Here is a 19,006-nt window from a genome sequence, read left to right as displayed (position 1 = left end):
GCTAGTGGCGCGGAGAACCACGGCGCTGGAGGGCGCTGGAAGGGCGCCAAGTGAGCGCAGGGTTCCGGCGATCTCGCCAGGACTGCGCTCCTTCTCAGAGGACTCCGCGCTGCGCCTCCTTCTCGTTTCCCCAGCGCTGGGTTCCGCTCAGTCGAGCTTTGCCACCAGCGCGCGCACAGCGCCCAAGCAGCTCTTGCTGGTCCTGCCGTGCGCGCGCAGGTGGCGAAGCTCAACTGAGCGGAACCCAGCGCTGGGGAAACGAGAAGGAGGCGCAGCGCGGAGTCCTCGGAGGTGGCCTCCCGCTGCTGCCGCGGTCCGTTTGGTACTCCCGGGCCCTTGGAGAGGCTCTGGAGGGGCCGCTGGAGGGACCTAGCGCCAGGGCGCTGGATGGGCTTAAGACGGCCCTGCTCCCAACCACACCAAGTGATCTGCAACAAGAATAAAACCGTGATAACAATAAAAATTCTCTCTGTGATATTTTTGCTATCTGTCATCTCGCAGGAGGAACAAGGGCAGAGACGAGACTTGGATGCTGGTCCTGGCAAGATTCTACCTAAGAGTTCAAATGGGTCAGCTTGAGAGGGGGAGGTGTCACTATGACCTGCCCTGGGGGGGGGGGTACACTATGCTCCTTCCCGCTCCCCCGCTTTGTCTTTCTCCCTGACACTGAGGGAGGCTTTTCCTCACAGATGTATAAGAGAAAGAAACCAGGGATGGGGAAGGAGGAGAGATATAGTGGTCATTTGTGGGGTGGGGGGAAGCTATTGGTGGGATAGAGATTTGATTGTTTTTGTTGTTTGTTTTTTGTTTGTTTGTTTTTATATATTGATTGGGGACCACAAGGTGCTTTGTTTTCTGCTAGGTTTTTTTCCCTTTCCTTTTACTTCTACAATCAGAGCTGCCCTTCCAGAATTTGTCCAGAAAGAATCTAGACCCGGGCAGGACCCAACCTGTCACAAGGGACAGCACATTTAAGAGAGACTGAGATCTTGGTTGACCTATAAGACCATATAACACCAGTCCCGAAAGACCTGCATTGGCTCCCAGTACGTTTCCGAGCACAATTCAAATTGTTGGTGCTGACCTTGAAAGCCATGAATGGCCTTGGCCCAGTATACCTGGAGGAGCGTCTCCACCCCCATCGTTCAGCCCGGACACTGAGGTTCAGCTCCGAGGGCCTTCTGGTGGTTCCCTCCCTGTGAGAAGCGAGGTTACAGGGAGCCAGGCTGAGGGCCTTCTCGGTGGTGGCGCCCACCCTGTGGCACGCACTCCCATCAAATGTCAAGGAAATAAACAACCACCTGACTTTTAAAAGACACCTGTTTGGGGAAGTTTGTAATGTTTGATCTTTTATTGTGTTTTTAATATTCTGTTGGGAGACACCCAGAGTAGCTGGGGTATAAATAATAAATATTACTATTCTCTCCAGAGCACCACAAAGCAAGACCAAAGCTGATGCAAACAGAACGGCTTTGCAAAAGTTTGGGATCCATTTAGCACCCTTAGATGAACAGCAGAGCAGAGGTACGGAATCTATCAGTGCTTAAAGCTTGAGAAGGTCTGTTGTTCATTATCCGTCAAGCGTCTTCTTCATTCCTGACGTGAATACGGACTATCTGAACCTGTTAGGAGACAGGCTTGATCCCTTCCCACTTCTTCTTTTTAGAAAAACTCACTCTCCAAGCCGTGATACGGATGCTCTAAATCTGAGACAGGGGCCTGGATGTGTTATTCGACCATAACTCCCTGCGCATTGGGCTATTGGCTATCCTGGCTGCAGCTAATGGAAGCTGGAGTCCAATAAAGTATTGAGGGCAACAAACTCCCTACCCCACCCCCCACCCAGCTCCTGAGAGCCACCCATAATAATAATAATTTATTATTTGTACCCAGCCACTCTGGGCGGCTTCCAACAAAGATTTAAAATACATTAAAATGTCACACATTAAAAAAAACCTCCCTGAACAGGACTGCCTTCAGATGTCTTCTAAATGTCAGGTAGTTATTTATCTCTTTGACTTCTGATGGGAGGGTGTTCCACAGGGTGGGCGCCACTACCGAGAAGGCCTTCTGCCTGGTTCCCTGTAGCTTTGCTTCTCGCAGTGAGGGAACCGCCAGAAGGATCTCGGCGCTGGACCTCAGTGGGGGTGGAGACACTCCTTCAGGTCAACACCAACACTTTGAATTGTGCTCAGAAACGTACTGGGAGCCAATGTAGGTCTTTCAGGTCTGGTGTTATGTTATATGGTCTCAGTGGCCGCCCCCAGTCACCAGTCTAGCTGCCACATTCTGGGTTAGTTGTAGTTTCGGAGTCACCTTCAAAGGCTGCCCCACGTAGAGTGCATTGCAGTAGTCCAAGCGAGAGATAACTAGAACATGCACCACTCTGGCGAGACAGTCCGCGAGCAGGTAGGGTCTCAGCCTGCGTACCAGATGGAGCTGATAAACAGCTTCCCTGGACACAGAATTGACCGGCACCTCCATGGACAGCTGTGAGTCCAAAATGACTCCCAGGCTGCGCACCTGGTCCTTCAGGGGCACAGTTACCCCATTCAGGACCAGGGAGTCCCCCACACCAGCCCGCCCCCTGTCCCCCCAAAACAGTACTTCTGACTTGTAAGGATTTAACCTCAATCCATTAACCCACTTTCGAGATCCTGAGCAGCCCCCCTCCCCCCGAAAAAAATACCTGATTCGAAGACAAATTTAGCCGTGTCAGGTTACACAAGAGAGGGATCTCCATGAGGCTTCTCAAGCGGTTGTGGGACATATGCAAGACGGACAGGCGGGGGCAGTTTTCCAGCTCCATCACCTCTCCAAGCGCGTTGTAACTAAGGTTAAGGACCACAAGGTTGGAGAGGGAGCCCATCCCTCTCATGCTGCAACCCCAGATAAAAGCGAAAAAAGGTTGCCAATGTGTTATTCAGGAGGTGTTTCGCTGTTGAGACCTCAAAGACAGGAGAAGGCGCCCCCCCCTCCCACTTGGGATGTAGATAAACCCCTATTCTGCTCCCATCCATCTTCAAAACATTTGGTGGTGGCGGCTGTTTCTTAATTGATCCCAAATCCTTTTGGTTGTTTTTTTTTTAAAGAAATGAGGTATATCTGGAGTGGAGAGCCTGCGAGGCCCTCTGGATGTTGTCGGATTTAAACTCCCATCAACCCCAGTGGTCAGGGATGGTGGGAGTTGTAGTCCAGGAATAAACGGAGGATTGCAGGTTCCTAAGCTAGACCAGTAGTGTCTACATCAGCCTTCCCGGACTTACTGCTCTTCAGGTATTGCTGGACTACAACTCCCATCAGCCCCAGGCAGCATGGCCAATGGCTAGGAGTGATGGCAGGCTCTTAAGCCAGAAGCCATTGCAGGGTTCTCTTGCACACGGAGCAGACATGGCGGGAGACGTCTTTGCACTGTAAATAGCATGCACAATAAAACTCTGAAAATCCAGACGATGTGCAAGCGTGCTTACTTGAGGAGTAGCCACCTCATCTGTGACACTGCCCAACCTTGCAATCAACCCTGGGCTTTTGAGATTGCCCCAAATGTCCCTTCCGTCAGTTTCGCCACCTTTAAATTGGGGTTGCAAAACTAATGGAGGTGATGATATTTTGGGTCATCCCTACTACGTTCCGGGTCCCAGTTTTGATCTGTGGGATCTCCAGTTTAAAGGTTTTCAGAGACCTACAGCCTGCCACCCTGGAGACCTGCCACCCGCTGGACAGGGAAAGAGATGTTGAGCCCACAGACCCTCCAAGTCCCTATTCTCCAGGGATAGTCCTGGACTTACAGAAGCCATCCCGGTTTCTGATTTGACCCCGGAATGCCCCACTTTTCCTTAGGACGTCGCTGTTTTCATCGGAGAAATGTTGGAGGGTATGGAGTTATGCAATCCCTGAGCAAAGGAGATAAGTAACTATACAACCTTTAAAAGACATCTGAAGGCAGCCCTGTATATAGAAGTGTTTTTTTAATGTTTAATGTTTTATTATGTTTTTATATATGTTACAAGCTGCCCAGAGTGGCTGGGGCAACCCAGTCAGATGGTTGGGACATAAAGAACATTAATTATTGTTGTTGTTGTTGTTATTATTATTATTATTATTATTATTATTATTGAATAGGGTGTTTCTGTTTTCATTGGAGAAATGTTGGAGGGCATGGTAAAGTATAGTAAAGGACCCCTGACAGTTAAGTCCAGCCGCGAACGACTCTGGGGTTGTGGCGCTCATCTCGCTTTATTTGCCGAGGGAGCCGGCGTTTGTCCGCAGACAGTTTTTCCGGGTCATGTGGCCAGCATGACAAAGCCGCTTCTGGCGAAACCAGAGCAGCACATGGAAACACCGTTTACCTTCCTACCGAAGCGGTACCTATTTATCTACTTGCACTTTGACGCGCTTTCGAACTGCTAGGTTGGCAGGAGCTGGGACCGAACAACGGGAGCTCACCCTGTCATGGGGTTTCGAACCGCCAACCTTCTGTTCGGCAAGCCCTAGGCTCTGTGGTTTAGACCACAACGCCAACAGCGTCCCATGGAGGGCATGGTAGGACTTCCCTAATTTCATCTGAGAAATGTTGGAGAGTATGAGCCCCTGATATGGCTTCATCTAAGGCAGGGGTCAGCAACCTTTTTCAGGCGTGGGCCGGTCCACCGTCCCTCAGACCTTTGGGGGGGGGGCGGACTATATTTTTGGGGGGGAAATGAACGAATTCCTATGCCCTACAAATAACCCAGAGATGCATTTTAAAGAAAAGCACACATTCTACTCATGTAAAAACACGCTGATTCCCGGACCGTCCGTGGGCCGGATTGAGAAGGTTTATTGGGCCACATCTGGCCCCCGGGCCTTAGGTTGCCTACCCCTGATCTAAGGCACCTTTGTATGAGATACCAGCAAAGAGGATAAAACTCTTAACGCTGCTACACCCTGCTGAGAATTGCTCTTGCTCAAGGGCAAGGCCCAAATTGCCCCCCTCTCTCTCTTCTGCAAAGGCATTAAATTTCTCCACACAAACACCCCCCCACCACCACAAACTCCATCCATCAAGTCGCACTCACGTGCTTAAAGCATTCAGCGACAGGTCCAGCTCGGCCAAATTCTCAAACGGGAAAAGAGCTTCGGGTGGAATCTCTTGGAGTTCATTTAAAGAGACGTCAAGCTTAACAATCCTGAGGAATGACGCAGGGAGTGGGAAGGAGAGGGGGAGAGAGAGAGAGAGAGAGAGAGAGAAAGAAAGAAAAATCAAAACTATTTCAAAACTCTCCTTCCTCCTATCCCCCAAAGCAATAATTATCACAATTCCTTTTTTCTTTTCTTTTTTGCATCAAGCTAATGATGTCCTTTTGTTGTATAATACCCCACCATTTGTCTGATTTTTTAAAATAAAAATATTGTATTAGTTTTCTTTAGGATTTTTTGTTTATTTAATAAAATGAAAGGCCACCCTCCCCAGTTTTGGACAAGTAGCAAGACAAACTTGCAGCAATGTGGTTCCAGAAACGGCAAATAGGCATGTTGAGCGTGGCAATCCATCAAAAAGGCAGAATAACAAGAGGGGGGGGGGGAGCTGAGAACAAAGAGACAAACTTGAATCTAGTTGAACTTAGGAATATTTGAGGCATTTGGTCTTTGCAAAATCACAGTAGAATCATAGAATCGTAGAGTTGGAAGAGACCACAAGGGCCATCCAGTCCAACCCCCTGCCGAGCAGGAAACACCATCAAAGCATTCTTGACATATGCCTGCCAAGCCTCTGCTTAAAGACCTCCAAAGAAGGAGACTCCACCACACTCCTTGGTAGCAAATTCCACTGCCGAACAGCTCTTACTGTCAGGAAGTTCTTTCTAATGTTTAGGTGGAATCTTCTTTCTTGTAGTTTGGTATGGACTGGCCTGATCAACACCACCTGGATTAATGTAGAATGTAGCTATCCACCTGGATTTTGCACTTCTCTGAAGGCTGCCGTGAAGTTCTTTTCTCAACAACAACAAAAAGGTATCAAAATGCATTTAGAGTTAACTAAGAATTAGTGAATGGGCTTGCTTTCCTCCCTCCTCCCTCCCAGTCTCTTTTCCTTTTGTGCTGTGTGTCTCATACTGTGAGCCTGAAGGCAGGAAATGTCTTCTCAAAGATATGTGGATTTCTCCAAGTCGCTTTGGGAGATTGAACGCTATAAGAGTAGGTTTCATGGGGAAAGTTCTGGAGCAAAAGCAAGGACACTCGGACATGGAGCTTTAAAGAAGAAGAGTTGGGATTTGATATCCCGCTTTATCACTACCCTAAGGAGTCTCAAAGCAGCTAACATTCTCCTTTCCCTTCCTCTCCCACAACATGAGGTGAGTGAAGCTGAGAGACTTCAGAGAAGTGTGACTAGCCCGAGGTTACCCAGCAGCTGCATGTGGAGGAGCGGAGACACGAACCCGGTTCCCCAGATTACGAGTCTACCACTCTTAACCACTACACCACACTGGCTCTCCAGTGTGGACCTGGAAAGATTGGAGGAAAGGTAAGTGTGGTCATGGCCTCTGAGAAAGGTGCCTTTGCATCCCATTTTAGAAAACTCCAAGGAGACCCATTGGGATCACTCCAGTACAAATTCTCAAAGCAAGCACTGGTTCAATGCTCAGTCAGATCCATAGCTGCCAAGTCTCCCGTATTCCCCGGGAAACCCCCGTTTTTCTAGCTGTTCTCAGCTGAAAAAACGGATTTTTTTGTTTTCCCCCGGTTTATTCTGGCGCGGCAGCCATTTTGGAACTGGGCGGAGCAGCATCAAAAGTCGCTTCTGAGCATGCTCCGCCCAGTTCCAAAATGGCGGCAGTGCTACTTCCGGTCTGCTACTTCCGGTCCGGTCCCTTATTTCTCCCACAGGAACTTGGTAGGTATGGTGAGATCAAGCGAAGAAATTTATAAGCATTATCTTGCATTTCTTACCTACCGTTCAGGAAATTCTGTCTTTGGAAATGATTGCCTGGAACAGAAAGAAAGAACAACTTTAAGCATCCATGTGCTCCTTTGTCCAGGAGTGGGTGAACAGACATTAAAAGCGAAAATGTGATTTCAGTGTCAACAAGTGTGAAGCGATGCACCCTGGGACAAAACATCCTAACTTTAAGCAGCTGCAAAGATCGATGAAATTGTCAGCCCAGCATGCAACAGCTCTGAAGAAAGGCAAAATCCATGCTAGGAATAATTAGGAATTGAAAATAAAACTTCTGATATTGTGAGTTGAGTTTGGGAGAGATGCTGCCTCGGAATGCTAACATAAGATGGTTGTGATGATAATATTAGTAATTATAATAATTTTATCTACCGGTATATGACGCCAATCTGACTGGGTTGCTCCCGCCACTCTGGGCAACTTCCATCAGAATATTAAAAGGTAAAGGACCCCTGACAGTTAAGTCCAGCCGCAAACGACTCTGGGGTTGCGGCGCTCATCTCGCTTTACAGGCCGAGGGAGCCGGCGTTTGTTTGCAGTTTTTCCCGGTCATGTGGCCAGCATGACTAAGCCGCTTCTGGCGAAACCAGAGCAGCCCACGGAAATGCCGTTTACCTTCCCGCCGGAGCGGTACCTATTTATCTACTTGCACTTTGGTGTGCTTTCGAACTGCTAGGTTGGCAGGAGCAGGGACCGAGGAACGGGAGCTCACCCTGTCGCGGGTATCCGAACCACCGACCTTCCAATCGGCAAACCCTTAATCCCTTAACAGATTATTAAGACACCCCTCAAAAAAAAAACCTCAAACATGAAAAAACGGCCTGCCTTCGGATGTCTTCTAAAAGTCAGATAGATGTTTATTTCCTTGAGGGTGTTCCACAGGGCAGGCGAATTGTGAACTGCTCTGAGTTCTTATGATGAAGGGTGGCATGTAGATTTAATAAATAAAATAAAAATATCGACATTTTAAGCCTGCCCATAAAAACATCGTGTTAACACGGCTAACAAATGTTTGAAAATGTATTACATATCTATGTTCCCCTGCCCCCCACACCATGCAGCAAGGCGCTGGGTCCTTTACCTGGGATCTATAGATCCAAATTCAAAGTTGAACGCTAACTGCTTAAGCCGCAACATCTTCAAACAGAGAGCGTAATGAGGCCCAGGTGTTTCCACGGTCCAGGTGAATGGAAGAAGGTCCACTTCCACAATCCGGTCTTCAACATACTGACGGTTCATCTCTTGAGAAATACTGGAGAGCAAGCTCCTTTAAGAAAGGAGGAAAAAGACATCTCTCTGTCTGTCTTCCTAAGCCCAGTAAGAATAGAATCATAGAATTGTAGAGTTGGAAGGGTCCATGTGAATCATCTAGACCAACCCTCTGCAATGCAGGATTTTTTTGCCCAATTGGGGCTCGAACCCATGACCCTGGGGACAGGACTGTCTTTACCCGGGAGTGTAAGGGGCACTGATTTCGCCAATTCCTCTTGATCGGCGGCAGTGAAAAGCCCCCCTCTTCCGTTACTCCACAGTTTTTTCCGCTGCGTCATTGTTACAGGTGAGCGATTCCCCCCGCCAAAAAAGCTCAACAACTTTGAGTTCGCCCTCCCCCCCAAAAGGTCAACAACTTTGGCTTCTCCTCCTGGGGGGCGCTGGGCGGAGGATCTTTGCACCCTGGTGGCGTATATGCTAAAGACGGCCCTGCCTGGGGAGAGCATTCTACAGACGCGGAGCCACTGCAGGAAAGGCCCTGTTCTTGTGTTGCCATCCTCCGGACCTCTCGAGGAGGCGGCACACAAAGAAGGGCCTTGGAAGATGATCTCAGGATCCAGGTAGGTTCATATGGAAGGAATATATGAATACCTTGAGGTATTGCGGTCCTGAGCTGTTTAAGGCTTTATAGGTCAAAACCAGCACTTTGAATTGGGCCCGGAAACTAATTGATAGCCAGTGCAGTTGGACCAGGATCGGTGTAATATGCTCAAACCATTTTGCTCTGGTGCACAAACTGGCTGCTGAATTCTGCACTAACTGAAGTTTCTGAACCGGTCTTCAGAGGCAGCCTCTAGCCATCTTGATGATCAGCCACGGAAAAGCAGAAGAGATTGCAACTATCCCACTCAGCCCTGACTTGAAGCCAGACCCCAACTCCTTGCAGGACCTCCCATTGACCGAAGACTTGCGGGAACAGGCACAGTCCCCCATCACCAGCCCTGGAGACCCTCAGCATCTGGGGCGTAGCCCCGGAACTGACCTCTGGAGGAAGCTGTTGAGGGGCCTTTGGGTTGGGTCCCAGTCTGGGTGAGCCCCCGGTGGACTCCATTGGAGCAGTTGAGCCCCCTCTGATGAAGGAGCGTCTCCACCCCCATCATTCTACCCGGACACTGAGGTCCAGCGCCGAGGGCCTTCGGCCGGTTCCCTCGCTACGAGAAGCCAAGCTATGGGGAACCAGGCAGAGGGCCTTCTCGGTAGTGGCACCCACCCTGTGGGATCGCCCTCCCACCAGAGATCACAGAGAACAACAATTACCAGACCTTTAGAAGGCATCTCAAGGCAGCCCTGTTTAGGGAAGCTTTTAATGTTTGCTGGATTTCTGTATTTTAATGTTTTGTTGGAAGCCGCCCAGAGTGGCTGGGGGAACCCAGCCAGATGGGCAGGGTATAAATAATAAATTATTATTATCATTATCATTATTGAGAGTGCAGGATCAGGTCCGGGACACAGCTGCTTGACAAATGACATTCCTGAGAGCCCAAAGTCACTGGGCATTTCGGGATTAAAAGATTCCTTACGGGAAAGGGTGTTCCTTTAGATCAGTGGTTCTCAAAGGGTGTGGCGAAGCCCACACTGGTGTGACAGGAGAGGATGGAAGTGAGGCAGGAAGAGTAAAAGACAATCAAAGAAGCATTTAAACATTTCAGTGTTGTATTGTATTGTTGTTGTTGTTTAGTCGTTTAGTCGTGTCCGACTCTTCGTGACCCCATGGACCAGAGCAAGCCAGGCACTCCTGTTTTCCACTGCCTCCCGCAGTTTGGTCAAACTCATGTTCGTAGCTTTGAGAACACTGTCCAACCATCTCATCCTCTGTCGTCCCCTTCTCCTTCTGCCCCCCATCTTTCCCAACATCAGGGTCTTCTCCAGGGAGTCTTCTCTTCTCATGAGGTGGCCAAAGTATTGGAGCCTCAGCTACAGGATCTGTCCTTCCAGTGAGCACCCAGGGCTGATTTCCTTCAGAATGGATAGGTTTGATCTTCTTGCAGTCCATGGGACTCTCAAGAGTCTCCTCCAGCACCATAATTCAAAAGCATCAATTCTTCGGCGATCAGCCTTCTTTATGGTCCAGCTCTCACTTCCATACATCACTACTGGGAAAACCATAGCTTTTTTGTGGCAACGGGGCAACGGGGAGGAATCTGAGGGCAAGGTTTTCCAGAGTTTGAGGTTGCCATAGTTGTATTGTATAGTATCTATATAACTATATCTGAAGCAATCAAACGCATTTGCAACTGAGTGGCACAGTTTTATTACGAAAACAGAGGGCTTCCCATACATTATGAAACCTTCTGGTTAACTGCAAACTGCTTATCACCTTCTACAGATAATAGTTTGGGATAAGAACGTATGTTTATCTAGTTGTTATTTTGTGTGCATTGTCTAAGCGCCAGTTTTTGGGTTCGGGTGGGATATTTCGTCCTGCATTTGTATGACGTTGTTGGATGCTGAAATAATAGAATTTTTTAGAAAAAAAGAAAAAGAAAACACTGATTCATGGGGGCGGGTGAGTTCTGTGTGTTTTGGGGACCCATTGGAGACACCCCGAGGGCTGATAGGAAAACCTTGCCCTCAGATTCCTCCCCGTTGCCACAAAAGAACCTCTAGGGTCTGCAACCTAAACAAAAGTTCAGAACAGAATGGAAAAAGTGTAAAGATTACTTTAAAAAACAGTATCCCCAAGTGAAAATCTGGACTTGTTTTGATTAATTTCTGCAAGATGGTTTATGATTCTTAGGTTATGTATGTGAGACAATCATAACAATAATTCACAAACAGTTGAAAAGAAATAAATTAAAAAGCTGATAACAGGGTGAAGGAAGTCAAAACTTTATGTTATTTATATTTATGTGGTATAAATGTTTAAGTTTCGTTGGTTGTAACTTTTATCTTAATTATCTAATTTTTTATTTCTTATTATTGCTGTATATTGTTTTTGTTTAGTTTTTCCGTTTTGTTGTTGTTCTGATGTATCAATAAAATCTTCATTTTTTGAAAAAAGAACCTCTAGGCTCTAAATTCTTCGCTGGGTTGAAAATTCAATGAATTTGTGCTCAAAACCCTGTTATGAAGCCCTGACTTGAAGCCGAGGTGCACCTCTTGCAAATTAAACCTTGGCGGGGGTCAGGAAGACCCGGGAGAGGGGGGGATCGGCCTGCCATGCCGCAGAAACCGCCCCGCTTTCAGGCCCAGCGAAGGGAAAGGATTTTGAAACATGCAGTAGGTAATTGAACATGAATGCTCCGACGCCTGCCTAGCAAAAGTTCACCACCTCGCCTGTGATCTTTCACTTCAGACGTATCAGACCGAAATGCCTCCGGGGAGGTTTAAGTGCTGTACTATTAATGCTAAAACAAAGGAAATACCGGTAACCGCCGTACATTGCCACAGCTTTAGGGTTCCCCGAAGTGGGAAAGAAGAGAGGAACAGCCTTTAATCTCAAACATCCCTCAAAGGCGTTACGTCGAGGGGGTTCAAGCAGTTGGCTGCCCGTGGAAGCAGGGGGACCTAAGCCTCCAGTTCAAAAACGAGGGAAACTTTATTGGTCCCTTGGCATGTGAACCGTGCCAGGCGCTGTATGGAGCAGCGGAATTATGAGAGGCCTGGCACCAGAGTGAAATGTGGGTTGGGACCGATGCGAGGATCCTTGCACAATTGAGCACTTGCAAGACTACAACACAAACCTTCGTTGGCTCATTAAGCCTTGTTTTTTCCATGGATTGTCTCTTTAAGAATTTATGATTGTCTCCTTTGATTGACCACACCTGCTTATCTATAGTTAGATCCTTATATTCAGCTTGTGTTCCCTCTAGCCACAGGAACATCATTTGGCATTTCACTTTAGAGCTTTGAATTTATGTTAATCTATCTTTGCAAGGTATGTACTCACATCTGGAAGAGTATCTCTTATTATTATTATTATTACTGAATTTGACTCTGTATAATCATTTTTCTATGATGTCTTGTTGGTATTCCTTTATGATATTTAGCTACCAGTACTGAGGAAGCCTGACCAGGGCGAAACAAGGGACGTACCCGGGAACGTTGTCTTGTTTATGGACATTGTTTTTTGCTGCACTTGGCACCAATTGAATGTACTGCTGCCACCTCATGGACTTTGGCTTGCCATGCCCGTTTGCCAATTGGACCCATTAGTGTTTTCTCTACACCTGCTGCACACCTCCTCTTGTGGTACTCTTTGACTATCTCATTCATTTTGGACTGAAGTAAAATAAAAAAAATTCCTTCAGTAGCACCTTAAAGACCAACTAAGTTTTTATTTTGGTATGAGCTTTCGTGTGCATGCACACTTCTTCAGATACAGTGAAATTTTGGACTGAGTCCTTATCAGCACTTTAAGTTTGGGGATGTGCCTTCGCTTGTTGATGTATGTTGTTCTCATTTGAATGAAATAATTTTTTGAACCTAGTTTTGTACAAGTTTCTGAATATTCCTATTATAGTCAGTTACGTAAGTGTATAGCTCAATTGAGCACTTGGGCACCTCGAGGGGTTTGCAGTAGGGCAGGCTTGGTGGCCCACTGTATCCTGCTGACAACATGACAAGTTTGGCACGAGGCTAAAGCATGGGTAGGCAAACTAAGGCCCGGGGGCCGGATGCAGCCCAATTGCCTTCTCAATCCGGCCCGCTGATCGTCTGGGAATCAGAGTGTTTTTACATGAGTAGAATGTGTCCTTTTTTAAAAAAAATGCATTTCTGGGTTATTTGTGGGGCCTGCGTGGTGTTTTTACACGAGTAGAATGTATGCTTTTCTTTAAAATGCATCTCTTGGTTATTTGTGGGGCATAGGAATTTGTTAATTTTTTTGTTCCAAAATATAGTCCGGCCCCCCACAAGGTCTGAAGGACAGTGGACCGGCCTCCTGCTGAAAAAGTCTGCTGACCCCTGGGCTAAAGGGAACCTAGAGAGGCTGTACTAAGAAGTTGAAGGCTCAAGGGTAGACAGGATCAGGCCAATGGCCCATTCTGTCCAGAATCCTCTTCCAGAAGTGGGAAACCACCGAGCAGAACATGGTTTCCAGCAACTGGCATTCACAGTGGGGCAGGAGAGCTGAAAACAATGCCAATGTATTTTAGGGCGGACATATGTCCAGAATTTCCTGACCATATTTGGGATTTGTCCGCCCAAAATAGCATCCGGATGGGATTTTCAGAATACAGTTAAAATGTCCAGGAAAATCCAGGCCTATGGCAGTCCATATTGGAAGAGTGGATTTTTTGGGGCGAATTTCCTAAAAAATCAGTTCTAAAACTTTTTTTGGGGGGGGGAGATTTTGCAAAAAAAAAGTTGTACAACTTTGCCCCCCCCCAAATCCCAACAACCCTCAACAACTTTGCCAAAGTGTTTAGGGAAGTTTTTAATGTTTGTTGGTTTGTTGTTGTTGTTTAGTCGTTTAGTCGTGTCCGACTCTTCGTGACCCCATGGACCATAGCACGCCAGGCACTCCTGTCTTGCACTGCCTCCCGTAGTTTGGTCAAACTCATGTTCGTAGCTTCGAGAACACTGTCCAAGCATCTCGTCCTCTGTCGTCCCCTTCTCCTAGTGCCCTCAATCTTTCCCAACATCAGAGTCTTTTCCAAGGATTCTTCTCTTCTCATGAGGTGGCCAAAGTATTGGAGCCTCAGCTTCACGATCTATCCTTCCAGTGAGCACTCAGGGCTGATTTCCTTAAGAATGGATAGGTTTGATCTTCTAGCAGTCCATGGGACTCTCAAGAGTCTCCTCCAGCACCATAATTCAAAAGCATCAATTCTTCGGCGATCAGCCTTCTTTATGGTCCAGCTCTCACTTCCATACATCACTACTGGGAAAACCATAGCTTTAACTATACGGACCTTTGTCGGCAAGGTGATGTCTCTGCTTTTTAAGATGCTGTTGGTTTATCGTGCTTTTAATTTGTTGGTTTATCGTGCTTTTAATTCTGCTGGGAGCCGCTCAGAGTGGCTGGGGAAATCCAGCCAGATAAGTGGTGTAATAATAATAATAATAATAATAATAATAATAATAATAATAATAATTTATTTATACCCTGACCATCTGGCTGGGATCCCCCAGCCACTCTGGGCGGCTTCCAACAAAATATTAAAATACAGAAATCCATCAAACATTAAAAGCTTCCCTAAACAGGGCTGCCTTGAGGTGCCTTCTAAAGGTCTGGTAATTTTTGTTCTCTTTGACCTCTGGTGGGAGGGCATTCCACAGGGCGGGTGCCACTACCGAGAAGGGCCTCTTCCTGGTTCCCTGTAACTTGGCTTCTTGCAATGAGGGAACCGGCAGAAGGCCCTCGGTGCTGGACCTCAGTGTCCAGGTAGAACAATGGGGGTGGAGACGCTCCTTCAGGTATACTGAACAGAGGCCATATTGGGCTTTAAAAGTCAGCACCAACACTTTGAATTGTGCTCAGAAATGTACTGGGAGCCAATGTAGATCTTTCAAGACCGGTGTTATGTGGTCTCGGCGGCCGCTCCCAGTCACCAGTCTAGCTGCCGCATTCTGGATTAGTTGTAGTTTCCGGGTCACCTTCAAAGGCAGCCCCACGTAGAGCGCATTGCAGTAGTCCAAGCGAAAGATAACTAGAGCATGCACCACTCTGGAGAGACAGTCAGCGGGCAGGTAGGGTCTCAGCCTGCGTACCAGATGGAGCTGATAAACAGCTGCCCTGGACACAGAGTTGACCTGTGCCTCCATGGACAGCTGTGAGTCCAAAATGACTCCCAGGCTGCGCACCTGGTCTTTCAGGGGCACAGTTACCCCATTCAGGACCAGGGAGTCCTCCATACCCGCCCGCCTCCTGTCCCCCACAAACAGTACTTCTGTCTTGTCAGGATTCAATCTCAATCTGTTAGCCGCCATCCATCCTCCAACCGCCTCCACTCACACAGGACCTTCACCGCCTTCACTGGTTCTGATTTAAAAGAGAGGTAGAGCTGGGTATCATCCGCATACTGATATTATTATTATTATTATTATTAATATTAATATTTTAAAATAAATACTATTATTACAAAATATTATTATTACAAAATAAGCTCAACAACTTTTGTGTCTGGATTTTCACTTTTTGACATATGGCAACCCTATTTCACATCTGGCAACCAATTGCATTCCTTTGGTTTCAGACAGTACACGGATAGAGGAGTCCGAAAAGCCCGGGAGACCATTTTTCACGGCCCTCTAGTAGCTATGCTGGCTCATTTATTAATGTATTTAGCATTAACTCTGGAAGTGTTTACTAGATTCTGACCAAACTAAGCCTCCGACCTAGAGCATAACATACAGGTGCGTTGATGCAATTTCGCAGACTGATTCGAAGCTCAGAATCCGAAGAGGGTTCAAGCAGCCATGGAATATCCTACAGGCTGCAAGGTCCATCTGTCTGCCGGCTAACGGTGCCGCTGGAGCCAATTACGACATGGGAAGAGAAAAGTGCTTTTGGGCTGGTTCAAGGGATCCCGACAGGTGCCAACGCTTGCTAAAATAAAGGCCCTCCTCTCAGCCTTTCTGGATTCTTGCTTCTAATTCCACAGAGGGGCGAGGGATTCAAAAGCAGTTCAAAAGAAGCAATTAGCAGTGTGGCTCTCTGCCCATGGCAACCCATTTGTTAAGAGAGGGACACCTTGACATGAAGGTGGTGAGGGGGGAAAGGAAAGCAAGACTGTGGAGGTTAATAATGTGAGGGAGAAGCCGAGAGATCAATCATTCTGACCTGGGAAATGGTCATTTAACAAGTCCTGGCCGCACCGGAACATTCCAAAAGGGTAGCTTTGTTCTTTGTTCCTTACCAATGGGCTGTGAGGTGCTTTAATGTCGCAAGCGGGGAAATCGTCCAACCAGAACTGCCTGGTTCTCCGTTCGTGGCGGGAATGTGCCTGCGATATTGGCCAGTCCAAGCGTGCCTTCAGAGGCAGAGTATCCACTTTGAGTACACAAGGTCCCAGGTTCAGTTCCCAGTACCCTGGGAGAGAACCCAGCCTGAAATGCTGGAGAGCTGCTGCCAGTCAGTGCAGGCAATATGGAGGTGGGTGGGCCATGGGTCCTACTCCATATAAGGCGGCTTCCTAATTGGGAAAGGCTGTAACTGGGCAAAACAGAGCGCTTGCTCTGTATGCAGGGCCGGCCCTACGGCCAGGCTGGGTGGCGCAGGGCACCACGGCGCCAGCCTGCCAGGGGGGGTGCCGCGAGCTGCGCCCGCCCGCTGGCTGGCCGGCCCGCTGCGCAGCAGCGCCTGTGGCAGCCGCGCTGCGTCCGCCCGCCGTGCTGGGAAACGGGGCGGGGGGGCACCGGAGGGATCCGGCGCACCACGGCGCCAGGGGCGCTTAAGACGGCCCTGTCTGTATGCTGGCTGTCCTGGGTTCAATCTCGTTAGCGCTTCCAGTCACAATAGAAACAGCTGCGGTTGATGTCTTTGGATTGCTTATTCCAGCCGACTGGCTTCTATATTTGCAGATAAAATAGAGTCTGCATTAAATAGGAGCTTATTTGGGAATTATATGTTGACTGTTGAGCAGGTATATTCTGACAGCATATACATTTAAAACAAAAAACAAAAAAACCAAGGCAGAACCAATTACGTCACCCAAGTTTTATAGAATTGCAGAGTTGGAAGGGACACCAGGGACCATCTAGTCCAACCCCCTGCAAATGAATTCCTGACAGAGGGCCTTCCAACCTATCCAGAGCTTATCATCCTTTACTGGCAAGTTGCTCCCCTGATGTGCATCCCCTTGCAATATGGGGTGAGCACCCCAAACTGTTAGACTGGCAATTAGCACCCTTGAGAATGGACAGTTTAAGACAGCTGTTGATGGAAAAGGATTTGCAGTCCGTGACTTTACACAGGAGTAACCCCCTGACCCACTCGCTTGTGTGACTGAGAACTGTTTGGACTAAAGGGGAGCCTGCAAAAATCTCCCAGTCTATCAGTCCTGAGCGCTCAGAGGGGGGTGCAGGGAGCGGTTATGGATGTGCTACTGTCATACACTCTCCACAAGGGCTCCCCCTGAAGACTGTTTGAAAACTTTCAACTGGGGGGAAAATACAGCTGCGTGGATGCTATTGAGGACCAAGCACATTGTGCCAGATTTGGTTACCAGGGGATTTCTGAACACACCTCAAGGCACTGGTGCAAACATTTAAAATCTTAAATAGTTTAGGGGCACTTTATCTAAAGGAGGCCTGTCGATCGCAATCTACCGGTCAATCGTGGAGGTGCCTCTGGTCGATCGCGGGTTGATCGTGCCCCCTCCCACCCCACCCCCCAAAAAAGGGAAAGGGAAAAAAGCTCAACAACATTGGTGTCTCCCCCCCTAAAAAAAAGAGCTCTGCCTGCCAAAAAAAGCTCAACAACTCTTGGGAATAACAATGGGTAGATCAATGCCAGGTTTTTTTTTATACTGGGAGTAGATCACACTTAGGGACGTGGGTGGCGCTGTGGGTTAAACCACAGAGCCTAGGGCTTGCCGATCAGAAGGTCGGTGGTTCGAATCCCCGCAACGGGGTGAGCTCCCGTTGCCCGGTCCCAGCTCCTGCCCACCTAGCAGTTCGAAAGCACGTCATAATGCAAGTAGATACATAGGTTCCGCTTCGGCGGGAAGGTAAACAGCGTTTCCGTGCGCTACTCTGGTTCACCAGAAGCGGCTTTGCCTGCTGGCCACATGACCTGGAAGCTGTACGCCAGCTCCCTTGGCCAATAAAGCGAGATGAGCGCCGCAACCCCAGAGTCGGTCACGACTGGACCTAATGGTCAGGGGTCCCTTTACCTTTACCTAGATCACACTTGCTTGGGAGTGGGACGTGCCTGATCTAAAGTATCGCCCGTATGATCCTGGACAGTTATTAAGAACTGCAGAGGCCCTAGTCAAGTGCCGCCTAGCACAATCTCTTAGGCAGGTGGCAAAAGGGACCAGCAGGGCCTTTAGGGTGGTGGCTCCACAGATGTGATCCTCCCTCCCTTCTGAACCATGAACAGCCCTATCAGCACAAGGACTCCTCTCCTCTCGCCTGCCCTTCTTTAAGGGGGTACTTCCAAGACCTGCCGCTTCCTTACGATTCTGGGATTTTCCCATTCCCTAGTGTAGTTAAAAGAACGGCATGTCAGCCAAATCTCCTTCATTGTAGGCCACCTTCTCAGTGCTGTAACCTCATAGAAGGCAGCACTTAGATAACTTTTAGTGCCAATAAAGTTTGTGCAAAAAAATCTTTGCTTTGGTTTGGTGCACGCGAAATAACGGGATGAAAAGCCCCCAGAGTTTGCAACAACAACAAAAAAACCCAAAAAACACAAAGCAGTTTGGGCAATGCCAATGGCATTGTAAACTTAAACCACAGGTTTGTGCAATATCTTTGCACTGCTTTGGAGCATGCAAAATAATGGGACAAAAAGCCCCCAGAGTTTGCAAAAATAGCAACAACCCAAGGCAGAGCCAATAGCATTGCAAACTTAAACCACAAGTTTGTGTAATATCTTTGTACTGCTTGGGCGCACAGGAAAAGAAAGCACAAAACTCCCCCAGAGTTTGCCCTTTTGCAGGAAAAAAACCCCCCAAAATAAAGGGCCATTTACCTGGGTCTCTCTCTCTCTCTCTCTCTTTTTTTTTTTTTTGCAGGGGCTTAGCGACCAACCTCCTTCCTCCGTCCCTAGGTTTGCTTATAGCAACCTGCCCAGCGAGAACTACGCTTCCCAGAACACCCTTGGGCGAGCGCGAGGTCCATTGCACAAAGAGCGGCGGCCACGCGTCCCCGGCGGAGGCGGCGCGAAGCATTCTGGGAGTCGTAGTC

General features: G+C 48.1%; 1 protein-coding gene and 1 long non-coding RNA gene across 5 annotated transcripts in view; one reads left to right on the top strand and one right to left on the bottom strand.

Moving 5' to 3' along the window:
• The window catches only part of LOC118077442 (uncharacterized), a 32,676-nt gene extending 13,782 nt beyond the window's left edge, over positions 1–18,894 (bottom strand). For 3 of the 4 annotated variants that reach the window (XM_088651754.1, XM_088651753.1, XM_088651755.1), the window contains exons 1-5: positions 18,792–18,894; positions 8,019–8,204; positions 6,935–6,967; positions 5,058–5,168; positions 2,690–2,879 (exon numbers count right to left, since the gene is read on the bottom strand). In XM_088651754.1, coding sequence (XP_088507880.1) covers positions 2,690–2,879; positions 5,058–5,168; positions 6,935–6,967; positions 8,019–8,176 — 492 coding nt within the window. In that variant the 5' untranslated portion in view covers positions 8,177–8,204; positions 18,792–18,894. Of the gene's footprint in view, positions 1–2,689; positions 2,880–5,057; positions 5,169–6,930; positions 6,968–8,018; positions 8,205–18,791 lie in introns of those variants that run through there. The other variant, XM_060279228.2, reaches the window with a different exon arrangement.
• On the top strand, positions 12,296–12,637 carry LOC148684677 (uncharacterized). The gene is made up of 2 exons (XR_015951704.1): positions 12,296–12,435; positions 12,551–12,637. It is a non-coding gene; the product is annotated as an uncharacterized LOC148684677 (long non-coding RNA).
• Positions 18,895–19,006: the final 112 nt, after the last annotated feature.

Source organism: Zootoca vivipara, chromosome 9, assembly GCF_965207765.1.
Source record: "Zootoca vivipara chromosome 9, rZooViv2.hap1.1, whole genome shotgun sequence".
NCBI classification, from domain to species: domain Eukaryota; kingdom Metazoa; phylum Chordata; class Lepidosauria; order Squamata; family Lacertidae; genus Zootoca; species Zootoca vivipara.
This window is presented reverse-complemented; position numbering and strand designations above follow the sequence as displayed.